This window comes from Vanellus vanellus, assembly GCF_965231255.1.
Source record: "Vanellus vanellus genome assembly, chromosome: 3".
In the NCBI taxonomy this organism is placed as follows: domain Eukaryota; kingdom Metazoa; phylum Chordata; class Aves; order Charadriiformes; family Charadriidae; genus Vanellus; species Vanellus vanellus.
In genome coordinates this window covers 38,206,832-38,233,404 of record NC_138907.1, presented here as the reverse complement: position 1 = coordinate 38,233,404, position 26,573 = coordinate 38,206,832, and the positions used below count along the sequence as shown (strand labels likewise).

Sequence of the window (26,573 nt, the reverse complement as noted above, 5' to 3'; positions counted from 1 at the left end):
GTGATTTAAGGGCCGAGGGGGATGAGGTCTGTCCTCTGGGATTGAAGCAGCCAGCACACCAGGAGGTATGCAAATGCACTGGTATTCACTTTCAAGCACTGAAATGCCTCGGCACTCAGTTGAATGACTCCATTCAATTTAGTGGGAGTTTCACAGCTAGCGGGTTAAGAAAATAGAGTCCGAAACCTCTGGGTTTGCTAGTCCCAAATAAGCGTGAGAGGGTGAGCAGCCACCACCCCATAGCTCGTACTTCAACGGCCAGAAGTTGAGGTTTTCAGCCCATATGTAAAACCATTTTTAAGAATGTTAAGCAAACTCCGACCCAGATGCAACTTCTTCCAGGCAGTGGAAAAGACATATTACCACTGCTCCAGAGAGCAGGGCCACATTCAGGTCAGGCCTCAGAGCTACCTCTTCATCACTTATGGGATGCAAGTTGCTGTTGACCAAAAATCCCAGAGTCTGGGAGCAGCCAGCCTCCCCACACTGGTTAGTTTAGTTGCACAGCAGTGGACTTCAGGTTTGCATTAAAAATCATATTAGCACAGAAAGATTCTAAGCTAAGATCAGATGATTACGCTATTGCTGCATCCATGTACCAGCCACTCATACCTGACAACTTTGCCTCTCCTGGGGATAAAGAAATGCATTTAGAAATCATCTGCAATCCTATAACTTTTCCATCTTTCTACCAAATTGGCAGAAGAGCTCCCTAGTCCTGCTTGGCTCCTGAACCTGGTTTTAGCTTGGAGAGAAGTAGAAGTGAAGACCTGCTGCCCTTCGCTTAGGCCAGCTTCTGTGAGAGACCCATGGGCAAGGAGGAAGCTCTTTCCAGCTTGTCCTTGCATGCTAACTTGCCAGCTCCAGTCTTTGGCAGATCTCTGTTGGCTTCAGTGGAGCTGCTCTACAGTTTATACCACTGTAAATGAGAAATGGAATAGCTCCTTATATCATTGCCTCATTAGTAACTCAAACTAACTTCTTCATCGAGGATTTTTTTAATGACATCTGAAATTTTGGAGAGGAGCTAGAGACATGAAAAGGGACAAAGGACAATGCCTCTCCAGCTCCATGGCCACCCATGCACATAGAGGACCAGTTCCCAGGCATATACCCTTCTTTGTGTTCAACCACAGGCAAAATAGTCCCCAGTTCGCAGGCATGGCTCAGTCTGTAGCAGCTAATTCTGTTTGGTGCTGTTGGTCTCCGGATTAATCACCCGGGATGACAACTGACATGCTCACAGTGCCATATATAACTTCTAAAAGAATTCACCAAGGGAATAAAAGAAAGCAAACCTAGCATCACCATCACGATTCAGGTTTTGCAGAAGGTGCAGGTAGGTCTCACCTGAGGTGGTCCAGACACATGACATAGCAAAACATCTTGTAGGGAGAGTCACTGGCGGGTCTAGAAGTCCTACATCCACCATATCTAAGCTGGTACAGATAAGTTGCTTCCAGCTCCTAGAGGCCAGAGAAGTCTTCCCTACACTGGGCTTCTCCGCAACACTTTTCTTTCAGTGATATAGACATGCCTTGGAAATACCAAAACTACCCCAAGAGATGGAGTTGCATGGTCGCATGTACCAATACAGATGGCATCTGGTGCGGCACTAAAAAGATTTGTGGTTTAAAGCTTAACTGGGAAATGTACCTCATTGTTTTAAGACAGGACCCTCATTTTAGATCTAAATATAGGTACTATATGTTCCCACACACAAGCACAGCCTTCCTTCACTGTTATTACTGCAAAAGACTGTTGCCAGAAATGGCATGTTGCAAAAGTGAGGTCAGAGAAGAATGCCATGTGCGTGACAAAATGAATCCCACATCAAATGTGCTTTCTAATTCAACTGCATAGTCAGGCAGAAAAGGCTGCCTAGGGTGGCCGTGGGTTTAAGTACAGGTTATACAGATGTCCTTCAGAAATGGTCCCCTTCCGCCTAACACCATTTGAGAGCAAAGGAATGGACTAACTGACCTCTTCAAATCCTTCCCAGGACTGTCTTTCATGGTTTCTACTTTTTTATGGTGGATTTAGGCATTGGTATTTTTAGTGGCATGGTTTTGAGATTCTGCCATCAGATGAAAGAAATCTTCAAGAAAAGTAGTTGGGCAGTAAAGAAGCAGGGCCTGAGTCTGACCACATTTGTTAGATGGGTGTTTGGTTGCTAGAAAATTTAGAATATTTTGTGATGCTGTCCAATGATTTTTTTGTAGAGGGCAAGCCAAGAAAAGGTGTGACATATCCGTCAACTCTTGAATATTCTTCTTCAAAAAGCACAGCTGTTAAATCAGGCAAGTAATTATGATTGACTTTCCCTTACATCCATTCACAACTATCTGTTTCAGCTTCTCAGATGTGTAATACAAGGATATAATTATTCAGTCAAAAGTTAATGCCTCTCTTAGTATCTCATCCAAATCTCTCATGACTTTTTTTTATGTTAAGCATATGGAAATTATCCCAGACGATTTCTATTTTTTGGTCATACCATGTTTCACAGACTTCTGTTCTCAAGTAGTTTCCCCCTCGCTTTAGATCTGTTAGTGAGTATGATGTCGTACTGATTATATGAAAGCGTTTGAGGTTTTACATGTTGACTTTCTCCTGATGCTATCCATGTTATCTTTTGGGATATTCAGCGTTGAGAGTATAATAATAATAATATAATACTAATGACACAGATGGCAATGCGCTGCAGCTTTAGCTAAGGATGATATGATAAAGAACTACTTTGCATAACCATTTTAGTCAGCATTCTACTGTGCAAGACTCAACTAATTTTAAATAATTCAGTTCTTGTCAGGGGTCTTTGATCAAGTCTTAGACCAGGTGGTAGCCGATATTCAAGTGTACGTGAAGTGCCTCCATCGCTTAAAATGACAATTGTTTGTGCCTCCTGTAACAACTGTGTAATGTTCAGACTCTTCCTTGGGGGTGTGAATGAAAACAAAATGAACGTCTCATACTAGTACACACTTCCCTAACACGGCTTTTTTTGGCTGTTTGCTGAGCCTGAGCCTTCCAAAGCTTATCCTCTGTGAGCTGTGGTATAACAAAATGTGCTGTATCTTCTCCACGACCTCAAATGCCTGTCAGTGGGTTCATCCGCCCAAAGCCACATGGAGGTTATGTGGAGTCCTGCTTTTCTCCTGCCCATTATTATTTGGTCCGTGGAAGCAAAGTACAGAGCTCTTTCCTCATCTTTAGGCTTTCACTTGCACACAGGCACATTTTCATCTGAACCCTGTAGCTGTTCAGATGGAATATGCATCACTCAAAGCCATGCCTTTAGTTTGCAATACCTTTGCATTTACAATCAAACAGGTAGAGATTTGTATATGTGTCTTGACCAGGTACACAGAAATTACTCACCCAAATATGCACTGCTAGAAGGGAGGCAGTACCTCAGAAATTTTGGCTTTTTCTAGGAAACAATCGCTAATACCACATCTCGTTATTCATCAGCCCAAACATCTGACACCAGACCAGGGACAATCACAGCCAGGGTAGAGCTCAGCAGGCTGCAAACAACAATTTCTTCCACCAGTGCTAAAACCCACATCACATGAGAATCAGTACAGGCATGGGGAGCATCAAGTCACATCGCAGAAACACAGACTACCAGGAGACTGTTCCTGCAGCAAACCAAAGACACAAGAGGTTTCCTTCACTTTGTTCTTGAATCAAACAGTGTGAATGAAAGCGTTAGAATCATAGCAACAAAGACTGTGCATGCGCGCAGAGAAAACCCAGGATGATCAAAGGAGCAAATAATAACTGTTACATCAAACTCAGTGCTGGAGGATGCTACTGCCTTGCTTTGCCCAGTCCTGTCCCGCAGGTAGCAAAGAGATCTGATGATCACAATCCTTCTTCCACGAGCCCCGCTTGGCCCCGTCAGCCCTCCTTAGCCCTGTCACCTCAGTCCAGTACTCAGCTGTACTCTGCTAGAAACGGCTTGTTCTTCAGATAAAAGTCTCTCTAAGATGGTGCTGGAGCCATCTTGTGATAGAGGACTCCCTACTTATTCCTTAATTTTAAAAAAGCTGATTTAAATTATAGAGACCACATTGCACGCTTGGATACTTAAACACATTATCTGTAGGAGGCAAAGGCATTTCTTTGAGGATTACAGTCACTTGCTGCCAGATTAGTGAAAAATCCTGCTTCACACCTGATGAGCTGTCAGAGATGCAATTCTGGTCCTCATCCCAGGGACACCAGATTCATAGTGCCTGACATTTCTTCAAATGCTGCTGGTGGTTACAGTGCTGCCTAAATGCTGGGCGCAGCAAGAAAAACCTTCCCAAAATTGTAACTATTCACAGCTGGTTAAAAACAATCAAAAGCTGTTGTTTTAAAAAATAATACACATTTTTAGGAAACCATTAATCCTGAAGTGATTTCTCAAACAGGTCAATGCTGCCAAAATAGCTAGAGAAGAGAAAAATACGGAAGATCAAAATCCTCTAGTACTCAATCAGACATAAAAGGAGAGGCAGATTTTTTTGCAGGGTAGCAGTAAATGAACTGTAATAAATGCTCCAAGTACTTTGATGACTTCGGGTCTTAGAAGAAAAAACAGGACCAGAAAAATCTCCCTTTTCCTTCGAAACCAGTCCATGGCATTCAGGATTTGGCCCTGTGATGATCTGACAATGTCAGGCAAGAAAGAACTACACCTGAACATGAATTAGTGACTGAAATACTGCATGTTAGCGGGTATTCCCCAAACACCCTACACACACCATGACCCCGATTCTCAGGACACGCTGCTACTCCGAGGAAAAATCAACAACATGAGGCATTAATCTTATAAGTATTGGTTTATTAGTGGTAAAACCCCAAATTTATTGCTCACTTCAGAAATTCTATTGACATTGGCAGCAGCTTTTGGGCAGTAAAAATGCCTAAATTTGGCACCAAAAATACGAGGTGACTACTTTCTAGAGGCACCCAGCCATCACTTTTTCTCGCCTGGTGAGAAAGCTCTGACTGGACTGACTGACCTACCTAATGCCAGGTGACGGGATGCCTGCCTTTGGGGACTGATAATCTCTAAATAGGAGGCTTAACATTTTTTTCTTCCAGAGCTGTATTTCCTAACATGCTTAATTTTGCTTCAGAGCCTAAAAAGCCAGAGCAAGACCTAAAAGCTGCGAAGAGCGCAGATACTGCTAACGCATTGGAAAAAGCATCAGAACAAGGTATGGGTTGGGGATCTTGGTGCTCTTTTACTGTACCCCTCCCAGTCTAAACTGCCTGCAGATGCTTACAGGAAGCACATTGGTAACACACAGCCTCACCCCCCATCCAGCCTCCTATCTACAGCCTCTTTCCCACCAAACCAACCCCCTTACATGAGTGCCTGTGATGGTGCTTGAAGGGCGTGTGCCAATTCAGAGAAGAGAGGGCAACCTCTCAGTTTAATTTCCGCCTGCGCTTTGGGTGAGTTCAGGTGCCATGCGCTTCAAAAGCCTGCGTTACAGCGCTCGGCAATTTCCTACGCAGGGCATGTGCCCTGCAAACCCTTTGAAGATACTGTGAGGGAGCTGGGCACCCTGCCTGCAGGAGCAGTGGGAACAGCTAGCCCTCAAGAGCTCTCCTCTTGGGTCAAAGGCGCCACCAGAAACCCAGCCAACATGCACCAAGGCAACATCTTTCCTCTGCTCTTACTATGCTGCTTCCTTGGGTTTTCTGCTAATACTGTTGTTTCCAGCTCTCTTGCTTCTTGCAGCCTGGGGTGTAAATCTGGCTGATGGGCCTGCTCCCCCACTCCAGCAGCACCAGATCACAGGGGAAAACTCACTGTGCCCTCTGCCTTCTTTCTTTTAGCGCAGCAACGTGGAGCACGGCACCGTTTAGCCCAAAGAGAGCCATTCATACTGATTTTTTCAGCTGAGTTGTTTTGTTTTTCTTCTGAGCTCTCTTTCAGCATTATCCCATTAAAACTGTCTGAGATCTGAGTTTTTCACTGGCTAGCGTTAGGTGGTAATTAATCCACCAGACAGTTTCATGACGATGCTTTCCAAAAGGAGAACATCCAGCAATAAAATACAAGCTTGTGCTGTGCAGCAATGAATAGGCTGCACACTATTCCCTTTCAGTGTAGACAGCATGTCAGGCCATCCCCAAGGCTACGGGCAGGGAGGAGAGGAGCAAGGCTGAGATGAACATGGAATATATCTTAGGGCAGATTTTGTAGATGGAGAAGATAAGGGTGAAGGCTCTTTTTCAAGACGATGACTTGAAAGAGCTGTAAGCACGTTAACAATTTCGTATAAGGATATTTAGGATGCCAATTTTGCAACTAGCATTGTCACTGTTCTCACAACAGATGATGCATTTTAAAAGTAGTAGCGACTGTGAGATGAGTCAAAGTTAGATAAGTCAGTGATGCTCTCCCTGGCTCCCCTCAGCCGAAGTCCTAACCCTCCCTGCTCTGGCTCTGACCCACTCCCCGGAACACCGTTACCTGAAAGTTGCCCTTCTGCCAAAAGAATTTCAGTGTTGTGGTGGGCAACACATATTTTACTCTGGTTTGTGACTCAGAATGGCCATCTTTGATTTCCAGATGTCACTTGATTTCTATCTGCATGGTCTTTCTAACTGCTTAATTACACTGAGAAAAGATGATGGCAAAGTGGAAACTGCAACTGGCTGGTTGAACAATTTAATAGGTCTGAGACATCTGTCAGGTTGATAGATGCTCCTGGTCAAAGCAGAGAAAGTACCGGGAAAACACTAAGGCTACAACAGGCTGTTGTCCGCACCCTCTGGAGAGCAGAGTGATACAGTGTCACACAGGCATATGCACTACACATCCACACAGCAACGAAGGCACTGATGGCTCCACAGATGAGGATGCTTGTAGACATCCTGAGGAGAACATCAGTGTCTGGATCACCTTAAACAGTGAGCACTATTAATGATGCTTCCATCTGTGTCACATATCCAGCTGCAGTGGTCGTGTCACACATCCAGCTGCAGTGGTCGTGTCCATGTTCCTACAGGGGACGCAGTCCGCAGAGAGTATCAGACATCCCCAGTGCCAACACCAGCTACAGAAATGGCCACCACAACCCCAACACCAACGACCACCACAACGGATCCTTCCACCACCACGCCAAAGCTAACCACAACACCTGCAACAACCAGAACCACAACAGTTGCAGCTGCAGCCAAGACTCGACCTGGACTGCATAGGGTCAGAGATATAGGTCAGTAGCATGGATGTTTTAATTGCTTTCCTCCAGACCTACAGCTTTCCTAAAACTTAAGGAACAAGGCACGCAGCTGAATATACCATGATTTAGTGGATTGTGAATTCAGTAATTCAATGTAGAAATACTAGGAGTGGACAAAAAAATTAATTCCAGCAGACGGGCTGGAGTTAGAGTTGTGTCTTTGAGATACGTGCAAAATTAGCGTGCCTCACATAAACACAATCGTGTGTAGATTCTCTGAGATGAGAGCTCATCTGCAGTAAATTTATGGCTTTACATGTAATAAACTAGCATATAAACTGATTCATGTGGGAGTAAGCTCTCCATTCCCAAATGTTGTCATGATTTTCAAGTATAGGGGTCAACAAATAGTTCTTTGATTCACGTGTCTGGACTGAGAGTTCAACAAGTAAGTCAAAACTCACCTTAGGATTAATTTTGTGACAACTTTCAATAAATGAAAGTTGCAATATAGTTTTTGTAACAGCTTGTGGATTTTAAAGAGGAAACACTGTAAGGGAATTCTCATAATTTTTGCACACCTGGTTTTCCTTAATCTTTCCTTCTCCATTTATTCTTATTCATTAACATTGGGTTATTTGGTTGAATAGCTGAAAATTAAAATCTCGTGGTTTTAGGTTCTACCAGCGTCCACCCAGCATACGCATCTGTGGTAGCTGCAGCATCAAGTAAGTATGGTGAAGAAGTATGCCACAAGGCATGCAGTACAGTGTATTTTAAGGCAGCAATGATTCAATAACCTTTCAAGCCTCAGCAAACTCAACGACTGAATCCAAGTCTGGATTTAAACTGAAAAACAGACGCTTGGCCTGAATGTCAAAGATGCTGATCACCCACAGCTCTGGGGAAGCCTTTCTAAGTGAATATCTGCGCATTTCAGCCTTGACAAATGCTGGGTTTCACCAAGCTTGACACGAAGCTTGTGTTGTTTGAATTATATTCTCCTCCTGCTTCGTTCTGCGTTACTCTCTCAAAGGGAGACTTGATTTAGTTGTAAGATACACGATGCAGAGGGCTGCATAGCCATCTAAACTTGGGGCTGAGAGCTCTGAAACACGAACTTATGTTAAACCAATGCTCTTTCGAAAACCTCAGGCTGTGGTTCTGAGCCTGGCGTAAATGTGATGTTATTCCTGGCGTGCCACTCGTGTTATTGACAGCAGAGCAGTGGCTGCTCAGAGCTCTGCATCTCAATCCAGAAGCCAGCTCCCATTCCAACCGACAGCCTGCAATTCAAGCATTTAGAGGCGTTTTCCCATACAATGTGTAATTGCTCAGCGGCGCGGTCAAGTAAAGGAGAGTATTTTCAACGGTTTGCAAGTTTCTGAGCATGGGGATATGATTGCTTTTGAGTGAAAAGGGAGCTGGGCCATCATTAGATTTTATGCTCTGTCGCTATTTCTCAGTGCCTTGAGCTCAGCTTTGCTCTCACACATATAACTGCAGCAATCCCTGCTGCTGAGTAATTCAGAGCCAAGCACATGGCAGGGCAGGCATCTTTTGGGTAATTCAGGTCTTGAGGGAAAGCATCATTAAGTCAAATTTAGCTGTGAGCCCAGAATAAGGGCAGGGGCTGGAGAGGTTAGTCTTACTAAATCAAATGTGCAGGTATGTGTATGGCAGGATTTACAGAAGTACCAACACAATTTGAAGTGGTTTAAATTCAGTGGGAATCTATATCATTCAGTACCTAATGTGCCTGTAAACTTAGTCCTGCTTCTTGCTGTCCTCTCAATTTCCTATTCCTGTCTGAGCACAGAAGAGGCCATTATTGTTTTTAACCGCAATTAGGAAACCCTGTTTGAGGTTCCCCAGTCAGTGAGAGATGCCCGTTGAAGGTAAAGTTCTGGCAACACTGAAATCAGTGGGAAGGTTGTATTTGTCTTTAATAAGACCAAACCTTTAGTCAAAAAATGGGAAAAAAAAAAAAAAAAAAAACACTCACTTTTTCAAGTCTTTCAATGGTCACAGAATCACAGAATGGTCAGGGTTGGAAGGGACCTCTGGAGATCATCTAGTCCAACCCCCCTGCCAGAGCAGGGTCACCTACAACAGGTTGCACAGGGCAGCGTCCAGGCAGGTTTTGAATGTCTCCAGAGTGGGAGACTCCACAACCTCTCTGGGCAGCCTGTTCCAGTGCTCCACTACCCTCAAAGTGAAGAAGTTCCTCCTCATGTTAAGATGGAACTTCCTATGTTCAAGCTTGTGCCTATTACCCCTCGTCCTATCAATGGGCACCACTGAAAAAAGACTTCCCATCCCTCTGGCACCCTCCCTTTAAGTATTTGAAAGCATTAATAAGATCCCCCCTCAGTCTTCTTTTCTCTAGACTAAAGAGACCCAAGTTCCTCAGCCTTTCCTCATATGAAAGATGTTCTAATCCCCTAATCATCTTCGTAGCCCTTTGCTGGACCCTCTCCAGCAGATCCGTGTCTTTCTTGAACTGGGGAGCCCAGAACTGGACTCAATACTCCAGATGCGGCCTCACCAGGGCAGAGTAGAGGGGGAGGATGACCTCCCTCGACCTGCTGGCCACACTCTTCTTGATGCACCCCAGGATGCCATTGGCCCTCTTGGCCGCCAGGGCACATTGCTGGCTCAGGGTCATCCTGTTGTCCACCAGGACTCCCAGGTCCCTTTCCACAGAGCTGCTCTCCAGTTGGTCAGCCCCCAACCTGTACTGATGCGTGGGGTTATTCCTCCCCAGATGCAGTACCCTACATTTACCCTTGTTGAATTTCATTAGGTTCCTCTCTGCCCAACTCTCCAGCCTGTCCAGGTCACGCTGTAAAGCAGCACAGCCTTCTGGCATGTCAGCCACTCCTCCCAGTTTCGTGTCATCAGCAAACTTGCTGATGGTACACTCTATCCCTTCATCCAGATCATCGATGAATATATTGAACAGGACTGGACCCAGTACTGACCCTTGAGGGACACCACTTGTTACTGACCTCCAACTAGACTCTGCACCACTAACCACAACCCTCTGAGCTCTGTCAGCCAGTTCTCAATCCACCCCACTGTCCATTCATCTAGCCCACACTTCCTAAGCTTGCATGTGGGGATGATGTGGGAGACAGTGTCGAAAGCCTTGCCAAAGTCAAGGTAGACAACATCCACTGCCCTCCCCTCATCCACCCATCTACTCACTTCAACATAGAATGCTATCAGATTAGTCAGACATGACTTCCCCTTAGTGAATCCATGTTGACTACTTCTGATAACCTTCTTTTCATCCAGGTGCTTTGAGATGATACCCAGCACAAGCTGTTCCATCATCTTTCCAGGGATGGAGGTGAGGCTGACCGGCCTGTAGTTTCCCGGGTCATCCTTCTTGCCCTTTTTGAAGACTGGAGTGACATTAGCTATCCTCCAGTCCTCAGGCACCTCACCTGTCCTCCAGGACCTTTCAAAGATGATGGAGAGCGGCCCAGCAATGACTTCCCCCAGCTCCCTCAGCACTCGAGGGTGCATCCCATCAGGCCCCATGGTTTTGTGGATATCCTGTTTATCTAACTGATCTCTAACTTGCTCCTCGTCAACCAAAGGAAAGTCTTGCTCCCTCCAGACTTTCTCTGTTACCTGCAAAGTCTGGGTTTCCTGAGGACTGGCCCGAACAGTGAAGACAGAAGTGAAGAATGCATTTAGCAACTCCACCTTCTCTGCATCATCTGTCACCACGGCACCTGTGTCATTCAACAGCGGGCCCACATTTTCCCTAGTTTTCCTTTTGTCTCCTATATACTTAAAGAAACCCTTCCTGTTGGCCTTGACATCCCTCGCCAGGTTCAATTCCAAGGCTGCCTTGGCTTTCCTTGTTTCCTCCCTGCATACCCTGACAGCATTCTTTTATTCCTCCCAAGCAGTCAGCCCCTTCTTCCACCTATTGTAAACTCCCTTCTTCCACCTGAGCTTTTTCAGAAGGTCCCTGCTCAGCCATGCAGGTCTCCTTCTTCCCTTGCCTGATTTCTTTCTCTTTGGGATGCACTGATCCTGAGCTTGGAGGAAGTGACGCTTAAATAGCAGCCAGCTCTCTTGAGCCCCCTTACCCTCTAGAGCCCTCTCCCATGGGATTTCTCCAAGCAACTCCTTGAAACGATCAAAGTTAGCCCTCCTGAAGTTTAAAGTTTCAACTCTACTTGTCATTTTGTCTATACTACACTTAATCCTGAATTCTGTCTTCTCCTGATCGCTGCAGCCCAGTCTGCCCCCAACCTTTACATCCTCCACCAGTCCCTCTTTGTTTGTCAGTACCAGGTCCAGTAGAGCACCTTTCCTTGTAGGCTCCTCCACCACCTGAGTCAAAAAGTTGTCATCAATGCACTGGAGGAACCTCCTGGACTGTACATGCCCAGCTGTGTGGCCTTCCCTGCAGATATCAGGGTAGTTGAAGTCCCCCATGAGAATCAAGGCCTGTGATTGTGAGGCGATTTTCACCTGTCTGTAGAAGGCCTCATCAACTACCCCATCCTGATCAGGTGGCCTGTAATAGACACCCACAACAGTGTCTCTCATATTATTCTGCCCCTTGATCCTTACCCACAAGCTCTCAACTTGCTCTTCATCTGCTCCCAGGGAGAGCTCAATACATTCCAGTTGCTCTCTCACATAAAGAGCAACTCCACCGCCTCGCCTCGCCAGCCTATCTTTCCTAAAGAGAACATAGCCCTCCATGACAGTGTTCCAGTCATGCGAGCCATCCCACCACGTCTCAGTAATTGCAATGAGATCATGGTCCTGTGACCTCACACAGATCTCTAACTCCTCCTGTTTATTCCCCATGCTACACACGTTGGTGTACAGGCATTTCAGAAAAGCCAATGAGTGTGTAGTTTTTGCCCTTGAGGAGTGGTGGGCCTTCTGATTCTCAAAAGTACTAGCACTCGGCCCCACAGTTGCTGAGCTACTATGCCCAGGCGCCTCTCTAGCAAGCCCAGTTACACTGGATCCACATTGCTTCACAATTTTCTTTACTGAAATTCTAAACATAAATTAACTCCCAGAAGATTAAAATGACTAGACTTAGGGACAGGTTATTTTGAGCGGGAGTAATGATGAAGACCTACTTCTGATTTCTCAGACTTCGTTTCTAGGACCGTGTCCAGCATGTCTGTACTGGGTACCTGGCTTCCTGAATTATCCTGATCTCTTCTTGATTCCTAAAGAGAAGAATGGGCTAAAAACACCTACAGAAAGTACAAATACAATTTTGAAGTGATCATAGAATCATAGAATGGTTTAGGTTGCAAAGGACCTTGAAGATCATCGAGTTCCAACCCCCCTGCCATAGGCAGGGACACCCCCCACTAGACCAGGTTGCCCAAGGCCACATCCAGCCTGGCCTTGAACACCTCCAGGGTTGGGGCCTCAACAACCTTCTCTGGGCAACCTGTTCCAGTGCCTCACCACCCTCAAAGTGAAAAACTTCTTCCTAATGATGACCATACACAAAGCAGTTTATCAGTTTTCTCTGTCTGAGGAGCCTTTAGGACTCATGCCTGTTATTCAGGCCAGAGTTTCTGATGAGGCTGTTGGCCTTAACCAGAGTTTGGCTTGACCGGACAGAATCAAATATGCTTCTGTCTGTCTTGGCTCACAGGGACTCACAGAGCTACCTCTCGCAGGGCATGGGTAGTTTGCCTGCAAAAGACGCCTGAAAAGTAAATAACCTTGAAATAGAGCACAGTCAGAATGAGCACGGCTGTGGCTCCTGTTAGCTCTGGTGTTTCCATTTGCAGCCACTGGTACTGGCAAAAGTTCACAGAGGCAAATGAAAAGCAGGACTTGCAGATTAGAGCATTAGAGCAGGGGCAAAACTCCTCTTTCCTAGCTCTTGCTGTTCTTTCCCCTTTATCATCTGTTTGGCAAACATACAGAAACAGGAAAATATCTGAGGCACTGTTCCATCGCAGGACCCCTGCTTTAAAGATTTGATGTGGCCAAACTGCTAAAGGAAAAAACCACTGATGCGACTACGATGACATTTGACAGCTTATTCCTATCTGCCCTACTAGCAAGTGCAGCACTTCACCAGTGCAGTGTGCAGTAAAGGACAATCCCGAGAGGGAAGTAGCAATGGCAGCGGGCTTCGAAAGTGGATGCAAACTCTCTCCTGCTCTGGGCACAACATTAAGTTCAGCCACACTCTGGTACAACGACGGTTTCTGCCTCTTTCCAGCAGCAGTCAACCAAGCACACTCCCAAGGGCAACAAACTCACTTGCCCTCTCCCATCCCAGCTCTTCAAGCAATCCTTTCCTGCACAGTTGCTTGGACCCTAGACGAGGGTTGGGAATAAATCCAGTGCTTCTGTGAACACTGCAATCATAAACCATGTCACCATCCTCAGTGCCACACTGACGCACTGAGCTGGCAACCAAGCACCAGGCAGTGAGTGCCTGGGCATCCTCAGGCAAGGCGCTACCCTGCAGTCTGTGCCCAGCTCGGGGCAATGGTTGCAAGTCTTTTCAAACAGGCACTCTAAGCTGAGCGCCGCCTACCACTGTATATTGTAGGCTTTCATCCCCAGCTGTCACTTACTATAGTAGTAAAAAGAAAAAAGAAAAAAAAAATGTCTAGGGAGACAACAGTAGTACAAGTGCTAGAGAAAGCATTGAAAGCTCTTCTCCTCTAGGCCACCAGGTTTCACACCCTCAGGAAGCACTGGGTAAAGGGCTCCATCCTGGCACTAGGGAGACCAGCTGGCATTTATTTTTGGATGCTGCCTTTCCCCCCAAGTTAACTCTGACTACTTAGCCCATCAAAGGTGCCGACCAAGTTGCAGAAGGCCAGGCATGTTTTGTGCACAGAGTAGCCACTTGCCTTATTAAATCAGTTCCTATCATTTTGCAAGGTCCACTCCAAATTGCATCTCTCTCTGCTGTTGCCATCCTTTACTGCCTCCATGCCTCCCTGCTCACTACAGGACTTACTCCCAACCAAGCTTTCTCTACTCCACTGCTTTCATTTCTGACCCGGTTCTTGGGATTCACCTGGTGACTGTCCATTCCCAGTTACAGCCATCTCCTAGTCCTGCCTCAGCCTCCAGCCTGCACAGAGCTCTGCTTTAATGAACACGCATTCACACGCTGCAGGCTCACTGGCATCTCAGAGTTGAAGGAAGAACGAGCCTTACAGACCATGGAAGAGCAATTCCACCCTTTCAGCCTCTACCACCACCATGTTTGCCCCAGCCAGCGAAGGCATGGCAGAAACCAGCTTACTGCAGGGATGGTGGTAACATGCCTTTGGGAGGTACAGCAAGAGGGAACAGCCCCAAGGCCCAGCACAGCCAAGAGGAGCATAGAGAGAAATCTACATTGCTAACATAGGTGTGGAGGGTAGGGTTAATTAATTTTAAAAGTGGCATAAAATACTTCTGATACTGAGCTAAGCTCTCTCTTACCCTCTTGTACTCTGTTTCTACTGACCTCGTAAAGGGAGTTATATACACATTTGGGCCCAGTTATGGCAAACCCGAAACAAGGCGAGCTCTCAGGCTCAGAGTTAATTTTCTTCCACCTCTTTGGCACATACCAGTCTCCCACGTGGAAAGCGTGCCCTGCACAACCCCATACAACACTACTTTCCCCACCACAGCCTGAAAACTCAGCCTGGGCTAGCTGTGGTCCATCTGGAGCCAGAGCTAAAAGCTTACAGAGTTTAAAAGCCTTGCCAGCTTTGGCAGATGAGCCTGTTATTTCCTTAAACAGGATCTCTTTGGCATCCAGAGTTTACAAGGCCTCTCAGAACAGCTCCTAGAAATCCCATCAAAGGGCTTCCAGTGGCCCGTGAAGGTTCGAGTTTGGGTCAAACACAAGCTATTTGCTGTCGCCTAATTTTGCAATATCGAGTTCCCAGGGAGCAGCAATTCCTGTTTTCGGAGACAACCATTCAAAATGGTCTCATTTCTGATATCTTATTGATAAAAAAATCTCACGGGCCCCTGTCCAGTGTTCACAGGAGTCAGCTAGAACATTCCCACTGATTTCACCAGGCTTTGGAATTAATCTTTCTGGGAAAACTAATGAATAAAGGCTTGTTAAAGGATAACGTTGTTAACAAGCTTCTTAAAAATAATTAATGAAATGTGAGGCATGATTAAAGACGTGTTTTCATCTGCAAATGCTTTGAGCCTTTAGTATTGTTCAACAATGGGAATTTAATAACCCAATCACCTTAAAAAAAGCCTTTTGTGTAGACGGCAGTGAAGACATTTCAGAGACATGAATTCTCCCACATTATTTTTGCATTGTCTCATTATTTACAGTCTGCCTGCTTCCTTGTATGCACTCACTCTCTGCAGAAAGAGTAGTATCTGGTCTGGAGGGTTGTTTTGCATTTGGGGCTTTTTTTTTACCTTCCTCACGCAACCAGCACAATTGGATGGTACTGAAATAGAAAAAAATAAAGATAACCAGCGTGAGTGAGAGAAGGAAAGTTATAAGGGAAGGCAAATCACAGCAGTAACTACAAACCTTTTAAACGCAGACCAGCAAGCTGTGTAAGTAATACTCATAGTGGAAGGGAATGTTAACTAGGCTAATCTATATGACAGACAGAGCAAGGCAATCGTTTTTTAAGTGGGCTCAAAATATATAGTTAACCTCTGAGAAAGTATATTAATGAAAAGTATCTATATACGAACCATTAACTCTGATAGCTATAAAACAAGACTCAGTGAAAAAGCCAGTTCTGAACCAAACAGTGTAAATCATGCTTTTCCCTTCTGATGTCTACTTAGGACAGGTTCAGGCTGCACAAGGAAGAGGACAGAATACAGGTATGTCTTAAATTAATAATAGTAGATTTGTAATGCTAGAATACTAGAAAACCTTGGGGTTGGGACTTTTCCACGTACTAATCAATATAATATTTTCAAAGCATTCAGGGGGTCTTCCACATCTGCAAGTAAAAGGAATCTTTTACGACCCAATACAGGTAAAGGCATTACAATCCCTTCTCTAATTCCTACCTGTAGCTAGTTTCACCACTCACATCTACTGAGCCATGCAGTAATGCACTATTTTTCACTCCTAACCACGTTCGTAGCTGGATGCAGTGAGAGCAGGCATCACACTGGTTATTGCGTGACAATAGTGTAACTTTTAAGAAAAAAATGAAACAGGAATAATTAAACTTAGACTTGTCCTCAAAATAGTATTCTAAAACCATTTATAAAGGCCTTTTATAACATTTACTGTTGCAAAACAAGAGGGGAACTTTGTGTCTGGGTAAGTTTGGGGGATGAGGATGTGACCTGAGAGGAGACACGTGTTTTCAGTTTCCAGGCCATGAGCATGACCAGCATCTCAGGACCCACTACCAGCTGTTCCAGTGCACCAGTGAATAGCTGCACTGTGCAGCACCTTACCGACATTTAAACTATTCTGCTTTTGCCAACCTCTTTCAGCTTTTAAATTTTTTTTTTTAAAATCCATAGTTTCCATCTTCCTTTTCCATCTTCCTTTTCCATTTGTTTTGAAAACATGTGCAGAAAGAGAGTTTGGGGCCATCGCATCCCCTGTGATCGTGCTTCTCTCTCCTCACCTGCTGGCATCTAACCTCTCTCCTCTTTGTCGGATCACGCAGGTATTCAGCGCCAAGAGCCTGTTGCTGCCTTCCAGAGGGCTGCCAGCTCTCCAGCCCACCTGGGTGAGCAAGATTGCTAGCAGCAGATTTTCTGCTCTTTCATAGTTTTAGCAACCCAAAATTAGCCCTCAAGCAGTACTGGAAATCGTTTTTGTGTGCCCTGGCGGAGGACTAGTGCAAGCCTCATGCGCTGAATGCCAACTAGCAGCTTCCTGAATGCGAAAGGCAAAGGACAGCTCAGTCACTGGCGAGCTGTTGTTTCAGGCCGTGGGAATCAACATCAACCACAGTGTTTGTGATTTTCCTTATTTGTTAATCAAAATGAGACACAAAAACCTGCTCTGTGCAGCCTATCAGATCTGCTATCGAGCTAAATCTTCTGTTCCTCTTGTTCCCAGGAGCCTCCAGGCTGATTGTGACCATAGAGGTTGCCTTTAATACTGAGAGTAGAAACATCACCTGTACTTTCCTTCCTCCTGGGCTGTGCAATTCACCGTCCTTCACCAGCAAGCAGCCCCTTCAGCGGCCATTCTGCAAGGCCACCGACAACTTCCCAGGGCTCCAGAGCCCCCAATCCACATATAAACACTAACTCTCCTTTGACAGGACAGCAAATTTTGTCCAGGAGCAGCCAGAGCTGGGTGAGGGATGGGAGCCAGGGTGGCAGCAAGGTAGGCAGGGCTGTACCTCACCAACAAGAGCCGCAGACCCACAGAGATCCAACAAGAAGAGCAGAGCAGGTCCAGTGGTGGTACACAGGGTCAGCCAACAGCCCCAGCGATAAGGCAGGTCTGACCAACTGAGGCAGGACACCAGACCAGCAAGGCAAGGTCAGGATTGGGATCGCAAGGTACAGGACTAGGCACAGATGCCAGGAGCAAAGGGAAGGGTATGTGCTTCCATGCCATCCCCGAGCAGTGCGGGTGGAGGCCCCCAGGGATGCTTCCCACAGCCCTTTCTCACACACCGCCCTCGCACCCAAGCCTGGGCCAGGGCAACAGAGCTGTGCTGTGGTGGAGCTGACCTCAAGCACAGGCAGCTGAAGCCCCTGGGGAGGGAGAGGCTGCAGAGCCTGAGGGTGCCCCTGGGGCCCTGAGGGCTTTGGAGAGAGCTGGGAAGCACAGGAGGAGTATTGCAACAGGAGCGAGCAAAGCGGTCATTGATGTTGAGGTTAAAGGATGTTATTATGCAGTAGGACTTTCTGGATAATACCAGCCAAGAAATTTTCCCCAGCAATCACCCCATTAAATGACAACTCATAGATGACCTAGTTGCAGCATATTTAAAATGGATACACTCTTCCTCCTCCTAAGATTCACTCTGTTCCCTCACTTATATACCTCTCCTCCTTGTTGCAGTCTCCACTTCCCTCTGGTTTCCATCCGTGTTTGTCCTTCTCATATCTTCTTGGCCATACTGATGTCCCAGCCATTTCTTTTTTTTTCTGATCTCATGGGTTTTGTGCTCCCTCAACGCCCCTTGCCCATGTCAAAATGCAGAGGGGAAGTAGAGGGGCAATATTGACCTGTGTAGAACAGCAGAGCAAATATGTTGCCTGTAAACGTGCCAGTCATGGCAAACACACTAATTAACTGACCACATATAGGGCAGGGATAGCCTGTGGTGACAGACCTGCCTTCCTGGCAGGGCGGCAATGGGAAGAGCCCTAGCACCTGGACCAAAGGAAGTGCTGGCTAGCTGAATCTTTGCCAGAGAAGCAGGGGAACACAGTGCTTGAATCTTAAATCAACATCAGAGTTTGACCTCACCTAATTGCTTAAGGCACCTTAAGGTCTCCCTGAAGGCGATTACAAAGCACAAATTTTCCATCACGAATGATTCTGTTTTCTCCGTCACAGAACAAGAAGGGAAAAACCCACAAACACATACTTGAAATATTCCCAATGAGCCCTGATCTTTTTTTCAGCCCAGGTTTTGGCAGCTCAGATGTGTTGCTTCCAAGCAGCCAATTTTTCTAACGATCAAAGGGAAACTCTGAACAACTCCTTGCCTTCTTGGAAAGGAGACTTGTTTTTCTTGATCCTACCAAGCATGCAGACGCTGTTCTGCAAACAACAGCGATCAGTTCTGCGGGTTTTGCCAGGCTGTCGAAGAACTTCCTCTCATCGGCTCAGGTTAGCAACAGGGTGTGCTGGGGAAACACCCACAGCATCAGTTGCCTGTGCAGTTTCTTGTAGCACATTCTTCAGTAGGTCCCAACTCTTCTAAGCTCTTGACAATGCCCATCAACTCTCTCGAAAGCCCGTAATCACTTAGCTCACAATCTTTTTTCAAGACGATTATACTGAAGAGTTGTGGTGGTGGAGTCATCTCTTTTTTTTTATTTAAAGACCAGTCTTGGAGTATTTTGAAAATCAACCCTTCATTTTTATGGGCATCATCAAGTGGGGGGAAAAAAACCCAACCTAGATACTTATAAGAATAATAATTTCCCTTTCAGATATGCATTTCATTGACAGCTTGCTTTGTTATGTGTCTAGGACTACATGCAAGAAACAGAGCTTTTGCCTGGATTTACTGGTCACTCAGAAAGCTGGATATTCTCCGTATTTGCAGCCAGCTACCTAAAATCCTTGGCATTAAGAAGGAAAACCAGGGGCTTTCTCACCACGTAAAGTTTTGAAAGGGTGTGAGTGACAAGAAGACTGCTTGAAGAAGCAATAGACAGCTCTCACCCATGGGGATTGGGACAGGTTAAAGCACCTGCAGTAATTGGAGTTGAAGTAGTTCTTGAGAAGAGTGAATCTAGAAAAACTTCAGCATTGCTCCTAGTGGCAAAAAACAGTCTTTTCCTTTTGCAGCATCTGTCTGTCTTTCTGAAAAACATCTGCCTGTCTTTTTTGAGCTTACAGAGTCAGAGAGGTTAGAGGAGCCTGTGTTCTGAGGATAGTCCCTGGCAATTAGCTGGCAGCAGAAGCAAATCTGTGATACATGGGACAGGCACATTCCATTGCTCTGCATCTTTCAGCTTATGTCCCTGCTTATGAAGAATAGAAAAATAGGCATATCTCTGCACAGCGCCTTGGCTGGTTCCACACGCCATGCAGTTCCTACCACTTTAAGCACGTTTTCCACTGCAGCATATTTGTACAGAAGACTCAGGAAGTGCAGGGTCGTCTTCATGATTTGCCCTTTGGCTGGTTTTTTTCAACTAATCAGGATGAAAAGTAGCTTCATGTGATTCTTTTCTTTTTGCAGTCACTGGGTGCTCCTCCACCCTGGGAGGGTGAAGCACACCTGTTGAGATTATCTATTCACAAGCTGCTTTCACTGAAATCTGTTGTTCTTCTTAGTGACAGCATTCAGAAGACACGTTGGCTGCTCTGATAACAAACGAGAGCCAGCTCTTCTCTATGGATAGGGTCCTCCTGCTCCGCAACCAGCAGCCCTAGCTCCAGTTGCTACTGTTTCCTTATGACTCTGCTGAGGCACGTACAAAATTCTGGCAAACAACCCTGCCCAGGTGGACAATAAACTAGGAATATTCCTCCTCCCAGGCCTGCCCTTCCTTCACCCTGCTTCTCCTCCTAAGCAAAATCACAGCAAAACTCTATGTGTATCATGACTGACTTCTCAGCCCTTCACTTTCCTTAGTTTTTAGATGCTTCACAGGGTGTCTAAGCAGTCCTCAGCATAAAGAGGGAAGGTGGTCTGGAAAAATCACCTTAGCAATGCAACATGACACAGTTCCTCCTAGCGTAAGGGAGACCACACATCTTATTCAGCCATCTGTCTCAAGCAGCAAGTTTCCCTCCCAAAGAGAAGCTGATAGCTCCTCACTGGGATGACAACCTAAGGACAAGGTCAGTGCTCTCACTGGGCTGGAGGACACTGGTAATCCCATGACTTTTTCCAAACCTACATTGTGGTTCACCCCCTGGCTCTAGTCAAGAGCACACCAGCTGCCAGTCTGAGCAGGGAAACTCAGACACGGGAGGCAGCATGGATTCAATGGGCCTGAGATACATTTCTTTGCAAACCACTCTGAACAAACCTGGAGAGGGACTGTGGGGGGTGAAGGATCTCACCAGTGCTCCTTGGTACTGTTCCTGTCCTAGTCAGCTGCAAGGGCTTTCATCTGGCTGTAACCCAGAGCAAAACACTGCTTTTGGGGAAAGCTCTTCAGCAGGCTCCAAACACAAACACTTTGGGGTTTATTTATGAAAGCAGCAATTCTGATGAAGTTTTCCATGCCTGATAGGCTGCAAGCAAAATTTAGACAACTTCTTTGTGTTTGGATGGGCTGAGGGGATAGAGAAATCTGTAGATGAGAGCTACTCATAGATTTTCAGTGGAAAACAACCTAAGCCAAGAAAAACTATACTGAAGTCAGTATACTTGCCTCAGTATCAATGCAATTTAGAGCAACAAGACCAAAACCAATCTAGAGATGTATTTAAAATAATTTTTAAAAAAAGAGTAGTGCTCTGGAGGCAGTGATAACTCATAGATATGGCTTGAAATGTGTGCATAAAGGTCTCCAGGTTTACCGATTTCCCTAGCTCCTAGTGGTTAATGATAATTCACTGTATCAATTGACTTTTCTAAATTGAGTCAGAAGTTTGTAATCTCTAGTACTTCCATTATTTTCAGTAATAATTTTTCTTCTCTTTCATGTGTGAAAGCAATGGAAACAGACTTGTGGAAACCTGGATTGGGCATTTTTGACACAGGTAAATATCTAAAGCATCTAGTAACTGGTCTGGGAATACTGGGTTTCCATCACACGTGGGAAAAAGCTAAATCTATTCATCAGGCCCATGACACTGCTGATAACAATCTCATTTTAAGGAGTAATTACAATATTTAAAATGATAAATGAAGTATGTTCTTTACATCTTAATAGTTGAAACTATTCTGTGCTTGCAACAGTCTCGAGTTCCTGCCTAAAGCAGGAACATTACAGATGAGCTCTGGAAAGAGTTGGCAGCTACACTACAGGAAAGGGGTTCTGGCTACTGAAATCCTTTTGTAAATAAGAAGGTATTTTGGGCATGACACGGTTGGGATAACAGTCTAGAGCTGCAATCAGTGAAGAAGATGACAGATTATTCTGATGTCAAAGTACTTAGGAAAGACATTCAGATAAGAAAAGGAGAGTTTAAGCTGCGCATAAAGAATAATGAGCATCATTGAAATTTTGTGATATTTTAGCCTTAAAAATTGACAATATGGAGATGACAACATTTTTGTAATTACTGGTGAGGGAAAAAAAATCCTACATTTGTAGCAGCCTCAAGTAGCAAGACAACCAAGACTTGTGCAACCCTTATTCAGGAGCAGTTACCAACTGCACGTTCTATGTGTTCAACATTTAAGGGATGCCTTTCATCAGGAACATTTAAAGCAGACTACACAAACTACAGGCCAATTCATGGCAGGGTACTCTTTCTCTTATATTGGATGGTCCAGCCCCTCATAAGCTGTCTTTTCCATCACCAGTTTTGCTGCTGGAGAGGGCCGTGCTGGTGGCCCTTGTAAAGACCATTCCCTTGAACAATCTGCTTACTTCAAAGCTGAGGCATGACTAATCCTTGCACTGGCTGTGACAAGCAGTATAGTCCATATGCATTAGCTTGCAAGTCCAATGTCAGCAACGGTGGCTGTTGAGTCAAAATTTGCATCGTCCCAAACACGAACAGATCTCCCTTCTCCAGCAGCAGCAGTCTGAGCCAGAAAAAGAAGTGTTTCTATCCTCTGTAGCTTAAGCCATCAGTGTGCTTCTTTAGAAAAAGCTACACGCTAGGGCCAGGGGTGCAGAGGGGTATTTTGAGGCAGAAAATGACAGATTGCATTAAATGCAATGAGAGGTTGGGCATGGGGGAAGGGATGTTGTAATAATAGTTTCTCAGCAACTGAAGTGCCTGCGTAGACTAGTGTGATAACGTCTGATGAATTCAGATTGTCACTTCAAAGGAATGGTTTCTGGCGTGGATGTAGTCACTGCTGTCTTACTTAAATGAATGGGAAGTTTAATCAGCATGGACAGCTGTGACAATCAGCGAAGGGAACTTTAATTAGCATGGAGTAGACTGCCCATGCAGCAAGTTGAAATTCCCATGGCAATAAGAACATTAAATTGGACGGGCAGTACAGGGAGGCCCATAGAGACTGACCACCTCCCCAACTAGTTGGGGAAGATTATTTGGTGGGTGACCTTATTGTTACACTAAGCACAAATCAGCCAGCTGACCCACAACCTTCAAGAACTTGTAATTGCACTGGCAAATAAAAATGAAGAGTGCTGCATCGCCTACACTCGGGTTTTCCGTACCGACAAAGCTAATGTCAGAGGTATGCCTGGGTAAGGGATACAGATTGTACTGGATGCAGATAAATGCATGAGGCAGATAACTATGAATTAGCTTCCCTATACAATTTAGTTGTTAAAATGGATGGCACACGTTAATATCTGATTTCACTACAGTGTTAAATCCACCTACTTTCTGTTCTGCAAATAAGGCAAGCGGGGAGAACTGCACATATGGGTTACCAAGCTGGCACATGTGAGGTATGCGGTGTGCAGGCTGCAGGATGAAGCACGGCTTTGGTCTATTACTGAGGAACTGTTATGTGCCCATGTAATTAAAGCCTGTACTGGAACATACGCAGTCAGGAGGGCAAGCTGCCGACTATTTCAGGATGTAAAGAAAAAACCACAATCATTCTCATCCGTACGGCTCACAAAGAGAGACTATGTACGGGTCCAAGTCATTGCTTCCTTTATCTCTCTCTCTCTCTCTCATGTCACCCATAACTCCTGCATCAGATAAACCCACCATAAGCCAGTGCTGCCAGCAAAACGAACTGTCTTGCCTCCCAGCCACCCTCTGCCCAGGCACCTGCATGGCCAGAGGGTGAGCTTTGTCAGGGAGCTGATCCAGCCCATCATTAACCTTTCTCTTTCTTCCCAGTTTAACTCCGCTATGTCCCCCTTCTCCTCGCGTCCCACCGACCCCAGGCAGGCACAGGGGCTGGTGGCGGGGCAGGAGCAGGCGGGAGGATACCTGGTGAAAGGAGGACTCTGCCTTTGGGCAGTGGGGCTGGTTTGCACCACCTGAAAGTGTCCACAGGACTGTGCCTGCAGGCATTTACACACATTTACCTACACAGGCAAAGCAAGGGCAGAGAGGGGACGTTGCCCAATCATACTGGCAAGCATTTCCTCTCCGAGGTTTGGGAGGCCGTGGCTGCTGGAGGAGCAGCAGGGGCACTAGACATGAGTGCAGAGCCCAGCCCCAGCCTGCAAGAAACACTTGGCCCCATGGCCACTTCCTTCAAAATGTTCTCCTGCAGCTCCTGTTCTGTCATTTTACTTTGCCTGGCTGCCGAACTGCCCTCCTTGGCATTTATCCAAGGAGTAGCCACAGACACACACCAGCCTAAGCCCAAAATTCGCTCTCCACCTCTAACCCTGTTTCCTCTCCCTGCACCGCCAGCTGCTGCTTGCACCTCATGCCAGTGGTGCCTCCTCAGGTCACGCTCCTGCCTCTCCATGCCTGCAGCTGGTGGGTTTGCTCCCGTCAATTGTTTTCAGTTAAAATGCTCTTCAGTCACCCGCGCCCCGCAGTGCCGCACATGGCAGAGTGTTTGTCCCTCGGGACCAGCAGCTGCATCTCCACAAGATTTGCCTTGTGCCCTTCCCAGGCCAAAGGCAGATTTGGTCTCTGGCAGCAAGACTTTCAGGCCTGGGACAGGTCAGAAATGTTTTCTGCAGCAGATGTCACTGGATAGAGCTGTTTTGCATCACTCCTGTTCCAAAAACATCACTTTTCCTCAGCTGGGAGCCAGTGCCCAGCCTCAGGGTGTGCTGCCCCAGCACCACCATGCTGCTATTCCGCCATCCCTATGGGCCTCCTGTGGGCAAGCGCTCACCACCAGGAGCCCTCTCCCCTGCTCCTTTCCTGGGACCTCATCCCAAGTGTGCAGAGGAGGGGAAGGACAAGAGGCACAAGCCAGCAACGTGCTGGACAACATCCAGCCAGGAGCGACAGAGCCAGCTGGAGCCTGGCTTGCCAGCCCACCTTCGCATGAGGCCAGCCTGCTCTGGCAAGAGAAGACCGGCTCTAACAGTGGGGGTGAGGCATGTCTGACACTAGAGCCAGTGTCGGGATGGGTGGAGAGCCCGTGTGCCCTGTCCAGAAGGTATCTGCTCCAAAGCTTGGGTAGGAGCACAGGGATGCTGTGCACAGGGGCTGCAGGCACCGCTGGGCACCGTGGGTGCCGTGACAAAAAGCGACACCATCCCTGGGGCTGTTCTAATCCAGCTGGTCATAACGAGGGAAATTCTCAAACAAAACACACAAAGAAATCAGTAGCTCTTGCCGTAAACAAAGCAGGGCTAATCTTTGTGCCCTTTACCTATTTCATTCATACGCAACCGGCTGGGCTCCTGTACAAGGCCAAGCCCAGTGCTCCAGCTAGGTTAGTGGCCCGTCTCTAGCAACAGGCAACAGCAGATGCCTGGGGGTGCGCAAAGCGGAGAAAATCGCACAGGTCTGTTTAGTCCCTGCAGTAGAAACTTTCTTCACCGGCAGCTGAGACCAAACAAGAGGCCAAAGCGACCTTTCTGTCCCATGGGGATGCTGCAGCGTGTGCTGTGGCCTCCCCAGCAGGGCATCAGGTCAGCTTTACATTAAGCACTGCATACTCAGACTTAATACAAACTTTGTCCCTGACCCAAAACTATGCACAGCTTTCAGCACATGGGTGGAAGGACTCAAAGTAGTTGTATTTGCCCCTTTTGAGGGGTGGATCATTAGATGTAACTGGAATGGAAATGAGTGGTGATGGAGGGAGCTGGAGCCGGTATTTCCCCCCACGTTTTCTTGGCTGTTTTCTGCATTATTATGGCTTGGTCATTAATATCTTTAGCAACCAGCTTAGGCGGTGCATGAGCTCAGAGCTGTTACACCTCCCGTCATATTTAAGTGGTGACCTTCACTGATGTCCCTTTGCCGCCTGCTCTCTTTACATACACTGATGCTCCCGTGCTTGGCTTGCTCGTGGCTGGCTGCTGTGGAGAGACAAACTCCGTGGCACCTAGTAATTTCTCATCTTTTTTCTATATTAAGCTCATGCTTTCTAAAGCTACATTTTTACTGTCTCTCTGAAGTTTGTAGTCTTTTCTCAACTTATTTGGTGATGAAGATTTAAGGAAGTCTTCCTCCTCCTTTTTTTTTTTTTTTTTTTTTTTTTTATAAAAATGAATGCGCAGTTTACAAAAATATTAAGCCATTCTGCTGTTGTTTTGACAAACTGCTTCCTTGGTGAGCATTCAGTTAGGGGCTTGTCTGATCATTGCTGTCTCTTTTGAGGATTATCCCAGCTAAATCCCCTTAATCTTGTCGTGTTGTAGTGGAAAGAAACAACTCTTTGCCCTTGCTCAGGAGGGAGATGCTATGCTGTAGGAGACTCTCACCAGACGTTCAAGTCATGAGTGAAGTTTTGCATTTTCAAACCTTCTGACACCAGCCTAATGATGCCCTGTCAGTCAGTGCATCTCACAAGGACATAAACTCATGTTCCCAAGGCTGCTACCATCCAAATATCTCAGCTGGGGCCTTAGCTAAAATCCACTAGTAACCCATGAGACTGTTACCCGTGACTTGACTGCAGCTCTCTGCCACCATTTACCCTATTTCTTTTGTGCTTCCAAAATAACCCAGGCCTCCAGGAGCACCTGAGGAGCTGTGGCTTGCATTGC

At 46.2% G+C, this 26,573-nt stretch overlaps 1 protein-coding gene across 1 annotated transcript in view; it reads left to right on the top strand.

Annotated features, from left to right (window-relative positions):
- The window catches only part of VIT (vitrin), a gene marked incomplete at its 5' end in the record, with an annotated part of 41,851 nt that overhangs the window by 7,287 nt on the left and 7,991 nt on the right, over positions 1–26,573 (top strand). Inside the window, 8 exons of the mRNA XM_082481915.1 lie at positions 2,223–2,300; positions 5,136–5,216; positions 7,023–7,229; positions 7,874–7,924; positions 15,999–16,037; positions 16,139–16,195; positions 16,847–16,909; positions 21,493–21,540. Coding sequence (XP_082338041.1) covers positions 2,223–2,300; positions 5,136–5,216; positions 7,023–7,229; positions 7,874–7,924; positions 15,999–16,037; positions 16,139–16,195; positions 16,847–16,909; positions 21,493–21,540 — 624 coding nt within the window. The remainder of the gene's footprint in view (positions 1–2,222; positions 2,301–5,135; positions 5,217–7,022; positions 7,230–7,873; positions 7,925–15,998; positions 16,038–16,138; positions 16,196–16,846; positions 16,910–21,492; positions 21,541–26,573) is intronic.